Source organism: Xiphophorus couchianus, chromosome 9 (genome assembly GCF_001444195.1).
Source record: "Xiphophorus couchianus chromosome 9, X_couchianus-1.0, whole genome shotgun sequence".
NCBI lineage: Eukaryota > Metazoa > Chordata > Actinopteri > Cyprinodontiformes > Poeciliidae > Xiphophorus > Xiphophorus couchianus.
In genome coordinates, this window is record NC_040236.1 from 12,646,400 (window position 1) to 12,654,138 (window position 7,739).

At 40.3% G+C, this 7,739-nt stretch overlaps 1 protein-coding gene across 1 annotated transcript; it reads left to right on the plus strand.

Moving 5' to 3' along the window:
• rx1 (retinal homeobox gene 1) lies at nt 1–7,474 on the plus strand. Its single transcript, XM_028027069.1, has 3 exons — nt 1–307; nt 3,595–3,848; nt 5,526–7,474. The coding sequence occupies exons 1-3, from the start codon at nt 7–9 to the stop codon at nt 6,003–6,005; spliced, it is 1,035 nt and encodes a 344-aa protein (XP_027882870.1). The 5' UTR covers nt 1–6; the 3' UTR covers nt 6,006–7,474.
• Nucleotides 7,475–7,739: the final 265 nt, after the last annotated feature.

Consider the following 7,739-nt stretch of genomic DNA (forward strand, 5'->3'; position numbering starts at 1 on the left):
GTTCGGATGCATTTATCACTGGACACCATGAGCATGGTGGACGACAGCTGCCTCTCGCCCAGCAACTTCCACGAAATGGGGAAAGGCGGGGGCGCCGCAGTCGGGGGCCGCGTCCACAGCATCGATGTCATCCTGGGCTTCAATAAAGACCAGGACCCCTTGCTAAGTCCTGCCGGGCCCATGGGGCCCCAGAAGATGGGCATAGATGGCCTGGGAGATCACGTGAAGCAGCAGGAGTCCTTGTCCCACCCGTCCTACAGTGGACACCTGAGAAACAGCAGCTCACAGCAGCAGCAGCAGTACCAGGGTGAGTGAAAACAGATGAACACTTTCTTTAGATTTAAACCAGTGTGAATCAATTGCTTTGGGCCCAAGGCTTGTTTATATATATCATCACATTTTTATTTATGTATTTATTGCAAACACTCTTTAGGTGTTTTTTTTATATCGATTCTCAAGTTGGCTTGGTGTGAAGATTAATCTGAGAGGTTTTTTTTAGATTTTAAGGGAAGATTTTGTTGAAAAAAAAAACAGTATAATTGATTTTCAGCAGTTAACAAAATTCAGTCAAAATTCAATCAATTAACAAAAAAGATTTTCAACACTGGAGCAATAGGAAGATCTTTCCAAACTGAGCCATCTTTCAAACTATTTGACTGTTGAGTTTAACATTATAATACAAGCTTAGTGTTTCATGGTTAGAATGAATAAACTATGTAGTGTTACCATTTCAAATATTTCACTGATTTAACAAAATGTGAGGACATTACTGTGAAAAATGAAATGGACTCATATTGAAGCTAATGCAAACAGCACAATAATGTTTATTCATTGAAGAAACCTGACAAAAGACTAATCCCGTCGGGCATCCAATTAAAATTTCTATTTTAGCTCATGCTGATTCCGAATCAGAGAGTTACCGTACATGCTGTTGTTCTGTAGATCCTGTTGCTTTGACTGGACCGAGCAGATAAATCACAACACAAGATGGTGTAGAGCGGGTTTATGTCCCCAAGACCAATCCCATCTCCATCTCCTTGTGGAATTCCCCCCTAATCTTCTCTTCTCCGCAGATTAGATTGTACAGTAGTTCATTCGGGTGTTATTGTCATCGTTCGGCCGCAGAATCAAATTTTCCTCGTTTTAATCTGAAGCTTTTTTTGCATGCAGGATCAGGCAGGTGGTTGGTGGCAGAAACAAGCATGCAAAAAAAATAAAATCTGCATGACGATGAGACAGAACGCTCTTGATAAGAGAGATTATTAATTGCTTTATTTTTGTCTAACTGACATGCATCAGCAGGAGTGACATCACTCCCTTTATGTCTGTGTTTTCTGTGAAGTTGGTCCAGATCCTCCTGAATAAGCTCTGCTTGATTTTTTTTTTTTTTTCCTGTTTGGTGTCACTTCGGCCCCTGCTCTCAGTGTGGAGATGTTGTCCTGGCTGAGAACCAGTGGGGAGGCTTCAGACCAGTAGCTGTGATGGGCTGACAGGCCAAGAGCTGGTCACTGAACCAGACCTGACCTCTGCCTTTGTCAGTGCCTAGCCTTTGTCATGGCTCCTTAATGAGAGGTGGATAAATTAACCCCTCCAATCCTGCTTTGCTTCTGCTGCTGCTCCTGCTTGTCAGAGCAGAGACCATGCCGACCTGTCTTTTATCCTCATCAATACGTCCCATTAACATAAAATAACGCGGCAGTAGGACTCGGAAACAGTCTGTTGTTTTATTAAAGCTAAGACCATAACATGGCATCTTGTTACAAAGCTTACTTCCTAATTGTAGTAACTTGTATTCTACATGAAACTACTCCAGTCAACATTTTTATAACACCACTTGGTCCCTGAAAATGTGAGAAAATAAACATAAGATCAAAATTATCACATGAAACTGCCACTCCTTTCCGTTTTACGGATTTATTTCTGGAGGTAAACAGTTACCTTTTATCCACTTTTTTTGTTTTACTGGATCATTTCAGTAAATTTGTAAGTATTTAAGAATCTAAAAAAATTCTTCAGGAGCTGGTAAAGACAGTTATCAAGTTAAATGATTTGTACTATAATGTAAAGCAGATAAGACATGTCCAATGGCTACCCATCGCTTATTTTATATTACATTATATTTATTATATTATGACTCCACAGTGGCGCAGCTGGTAGCACAGTTGCCCTGCAGCAAGAAGGTTTTGGGTTTGAATCCCAGCCTGGGGTCTTTTTTGCTACATGGAGTTTGCATGTTCTCCTTGTGCATGTCTGGGTTCTCTCCTGGTACTCCGGCTTTATTCTGCAGTCCAAAAACACAACTCGTTTCTCTTAATTGTCCTTGTGGGTGTGTGTGCATGGTCGTTTGTCCTGTTTGTCTCTGTGTTGCCCTGCGATGAACTGGTGACCTGTCCAGGTTGACCCTGCCTCTCGCCCGTCGACCTCTGCAGATAAGCATCAGCACCCCTTGCGTTCCCACTAGGGACATGTGTATTGGAAGATGGATGATTATATTATATTGCCAATATGAACTTTAGACTGGAAAGTAAATATTTTAATGAGTGGCAGCTTCTTGTGTAGCTTGCTACTTTTAAATGTCTCCTTCCTTGAGCAAATCGTTTACCTCCTGAAGCAGATGCTACCAAAATGCTACTATTCTCTGCTGTGACACTAAACCTAAACTTCTTATGCAAGCAAGTCAAATTAACCTTCTTTCAGTGATTGGCATCTTATCCAACCTGAGCTGAGTGCTGTACAGCCCTTGAACCGGGTCCAGTCCTGGCAAACATCAGCTCCTCATTGGTCGCTGCTTCACAAGACCAACTGATCTGATTGGGGGATCAGGGTCTCTGTATTTTCTTTAATTGAATTACTTACTTGTTAATCTAATTCGCCCAGCAGCCCCCCACTGTGGACTTCACTGTTTCCCATGTTGTTTATTGTTGAAGGTGATGTACACCTGTGAAGGCGAGGAAGAAGAGCAGAGAGGAAGGTTAAGAATGATCCCACCTTGGAGGAAGGATTACAGTGAAAGCCTTGTAGTGCCTGATGTCACCTGTCAATATAATGCCCAGTTTATTTTTAATACACAGCGGCATAATAAATAATTATGTATGAATGAAACAAAGGGGTAAAGAACGGGTCTGTAACTCCAGTCTTGCATCTTTTGGATGCATCCCTGCTCCATGTACCTGAATCAAAAGGCTCAATTATTTTGTTGCCATGTCAACAAGTTCTGCAAAGGCCTAGTCATTAACCAATCATTTGATTCAGGTGAGATGGACCAGAAATGCAGGTAAAGCATCTCCAAAACGTTTGACTTAATTTTACCTCTAGTGAATGTAAAGCAGGGATCAACTTTTAAAAATCCGATTAGGAATGCTTTTAAAGTTCATTGATGTTCAAGCCATTACTTGCTTCACTGATCTACCTTCACTGACCTAGTATTGTTGAACATGTCAGGCAAATGTCCGCTGTGCTGGAAAGTGGATGTTACAACTTCTATTTGAGAACAAGGCTTGTTTCTCTTTCTCTCTTTGTCTGATGTCCACAAAAATCATTTAATGTACAAAGCCAAGAAAATGTCTCAATTCTTCTTTCTTCTCACCTGGGTAGATGCTGGTTTGTACACAAACAAGAGTGACGAAGAGCTGGGTGAGCTCAGAAAAAATGTGGAGAGCGATGAAGGCAAGTCACCTGAGTCATGCAAGGATGATCAACCCAAGAAGAAGCACAGACGCAACCGCACCACCTTCACCACCTACCAGCTGCATGAGCTGGAGCGCGCCTTTGAGAAGTCCCACTACCCAGACGTCTATAGCAGGGAGGAGTTGGCCATGAAGGTGAACCTCCCTGAAGTACGAGTCCAGGTGAGGCGGGCTGCAAGTGTCACTAAAGTGGGCACAGACACACAGATCTGAGCTTTCACATACTGTCCACCAAGAAGCCTTTGAGATGTCCTCACTGGACTCTTGCATCAAAAGCTTTTTTCTTCTTTTCTCCGAGAATCTTAACTTTTAAAGTTAATATTGTAACCTAGGATGTGAATAGAGCTCCTGTCAGGAGACTGTTTATCTATCAGGATGTATTGTTTACATTTTAGCCTCTCTAATCTCATAAATGGAGTCGATCAGAGGACTCTGTTTGTGACTACTCTTTTCCTGGAAGCTGCAGTTTTGAGCCTTGATCAGGTTTTTCCACAAAAGTGGTTCTCCTGTTTTATTTTGTGCTTTTGTCAACGATCATAATCCTTGGAGTCAGTTTGGTTGCACATTAAACTCTAAATTAGTGTTTCAAAAGAAGCTGATTTTGGGGGGCTAATTTAGGTGCTTATCCGGGGTGCGATCAATGCGCAAACAACCACTATCAATGCTTATTTACAGATCTACAACCTCTTTTTGTAAAAGTTTTCTTCCCCTTCTGCTGAAATTTACAGCACAAAGCCAAACAGCGTTGTTGCTGTTACGGTAAACATTTCCTCACTTGCCCCATCACCTTAAATAACCTGACTTACGTGGCTTGTTCCAGCTTCAAGCCAAAGCTCTTGGCCTTTCGCCTATTGCTTTCCAGTATCTACTTGAACAGCTTGGTGTAAAAAGATTAGAAGGAGCCCAAAGAAGTTCCAAGTATCCAGAGAGATACTGTGCTGACTTCATTGACTGATAATGCCAGCGTTAATGTTAACTGATTTAAGACATTTAAAAGAAAAACAAAGAGGTGTAAGATTAAATGGAGCAATCCAAACAGGAATAATCTCATTCCAACACCACAGGAAAACAGAATAATTATTTACAATAGTCAGTCAGAGATATAAATTGCAAATGCAAATTCATGATTCAAGACTTGTGAATTGCATAAAAATAAATCAAAAAGAAAAAGATAGGTTTTTTGTTGTGCATTGCAGCTGTCAGTAATCCAGCCAAACAATACCATTTGATTAAAAAGCCATGTATATAAACTATGTAAAAGGTTTATGTATTTGCATAGTGTAAGGCAATCTATTCATATTTCTATTTTAATGAACACAAATATGATTACATGAAGGAATAAACATACGTATAGTGCATTAGATGAACTCCGATCTCAACTCATGTCTTAACGTTCCTACACATCATCAAATGCTCCATAGAAAACCCAGTTACTAAAATAAGTTGGGAATTGAAGATCTGTTTCTACTTGAAAAGTCCATGGATAAGTTGAATGGAAACTGAGCTATTAAATAAAGCGAAACGGCAGAGAAGAAGGTTAATTCACTTAATTAACTGAATTAAGTGAGTCTTAATTCAGTTATAAAACTGTACCACTTTTTACTGGAGGAGTTCACATAATTCACATATGGATTGAAAGAGCTCTAATGAAATATGCACTGATTTATATTAATTGACAAGATATGTAAGATATGCAAAATGTGAAAAGTGGAACTGAGGTCTTGAAGTGTAAGGAAATGGTCCCGGCAAGCAAATTATGTCTTCCCAATGAACCGGAGTAATTTTAGCAATAATTAACTGTAGTACTGTTTTGAATGTAAACAACTGTGTCTTTTCTAGGTCTGGTTTCAGAACCGCAGAGCTAAATGGCGTCGGCAGGAAAAAATGGATGCCAGCACCATGAAGCTTCATGACTCCCCCATGCTGTCCTTCAATCGCCCGCCTCCGGTTCACACCAACATGGGTCAAATAACCAACTCCCTCCCGTTGGATCCCTGGCTGACGTCTCCCCTGTCCAGCGCCACACCCGTCCAGTGTATCCCAGGCTTCATGGGTCCAGCTCAGGCCCTCCAGCCCAGTTATCCCAGCCATGGATTCCTCAACAGCGCCCCCCATGCTCCTCACCCGCACGTTCACCCCCATCCTCCGTCGGGGCAGGGGATGCAGAGCATGGCTCCCCCACCTTACCAGTGTCCAGCCCCGTACTCCGATAAATTCCCCCTGGAAGACGTGGACCAGCGCAGCTCGAGCATTGCCGCTCTGAGAATGAAAGCCAAGGAACACATCCAGTCCATGGACAAGACCTGGCAGCCCATGTGACTAACTGACAGTCCATGTGAGGGACAATCCTAGCACAAAACAGACAATGAAAACTCCTGTCATGCCTGCTCGGCCACAAAATGGAAGTGAGACTGAGCTGTGAAAACTGAAGAACATTTTTGGTACTTTCTTTTCTTTTTAACTTTTTTCTCATCTCCAAGACTTAAAAGTGAAACCATGTGTGAGATAACCAATCACATTATTGGTTATCTCTTCTACCTGTTGATGTTTGGTGCCTTGGGTGCAACAAATTCAGAAAAACCAACTATGGTCATCATAACTTGCACCTAAGAAACTACTGTAATTCACTGTTTTTAATTAAACATGCTTTTTAAAAACTCACAGACAAATTAATTCTCACATTTTATGAACATACTTGGGTGTCTTACAAAAGTATCTACACCTCTTGAACTTGTTTAGATTTTGTCACGTCGTAGCCATAAATTTCAGCATTTTATGTTGGGATTTTATGTGATGAGACAATACAAAGCAATGAATAATGGTGAAGTGGAAAACAATGCTAAGGGGTTTTAAAGATTTTTGACACACACACACACACACAAAAGGAGAAGCATTTGCGTTCCCTATTAGTTTCCACCAAAACAAATCTTCCTGGCTACTCATTGTCTTAATCTTTCTGGGGTCCAAATGATAAAGTAAAAAAATATGCAAACAAAACATAGGATAATTATAACATTAACATAATATGCACAAAATTAGTCAGACATCTCACTTTACAAATTATATACATTCACCTAGATTTAAAAATGAGATTTCAGGTCTCTAAAAAAATTAAGTATTCAAATATCTGATGTTTTTAGGGAATTTGTCTCATTCCTGAATTGCTCTGTAGATAACAGATTTTTGTAAAAAGTTTATTTCAGCACAGTTTATAATTAATTCACCCTCTTTATGTCAGAACTTTATGTTTTGAAGTCAATCTTTACTGGTTTTGCACATCTGCAGACTGAAATTTTTGCCCTTTCTTTTTTTACATAAAAGCTCAAGCTCAGTCAGAAAGGCTGTCAAGTCTTGCTACATATTTTGAATGGGATTTAGGTGTGGGCTTTGACTGGGCCATTTTAACACTAGAATAGTGTTGAATAGTGTTTTATCTGAACCATGCCATTGTATCTCTGGTCCAAATGTTTAGAGTTGTCGTGTTGGAAGATGAACCTCCGCCCTCTTGGTCTTTTGCAGCCCTAACAAGTTTTCTTTATGGATTCGACTGTATTTAGCTCCATCCATTTTCCTCAACTCTCATCATCTATCACATTTCACCATGCGACGGTGTGTTCTGGGTAATGTGCAATGTTAGCTTTTAGCTCACATGATATTTTGCATCTAGGCCAAAGATTTCAGTTTTGGTCTAAACAGAACATCTTCTTATACATGTTTGCTCTGCTCATTACACCACCATGTCCCAAAGTATATTAGTAGAAAAAATTTACGCGACACTTCTTTCGTTTCATTGTACAAATTTTAAAAAGTCGTATCATTTTCCTTCCACTTCATAATTACACTCTGCTTTGTGTTTTCTTTCACATAAAACCCCAGTAAAATACACTGAAATTTGTGATTCCGCTGGCAAATCTGGGGTGAATAATTTCGTAAGGCTTAGCATTTGGTTGGTGTTTCAGGTTAGAGATCATAGCTCAGATACTTCAAAGTCATTGGAGAAAGAGGTCAACAGAGGACATTCATAGCTCTGTAAACCTGGAGATTTTCTTCAAT

Coding starts and splice junctions, on each gene's coding strand:
- rx1 (XM_028027069.1), top strand. CDS start 7: ATGCATTTATCACTGGACACCATGAGCATGGTGGACGACAGCTGCCTC. Junction 308..3,594: donor GCAGCAGCAGCAGTACCAGG/GTGAGTGAAAAC, acceptor TCACCTGGGTAG/ATGCTGGTTTGTACACAAAC. Junction 3,849..5,525: donor TCCCTGAAGTACGAGTCCAG/GTGAGGCGGGCT, acceptor TGTCTTTTCTAG/GTCTGGTTTCAGAACCGCAG.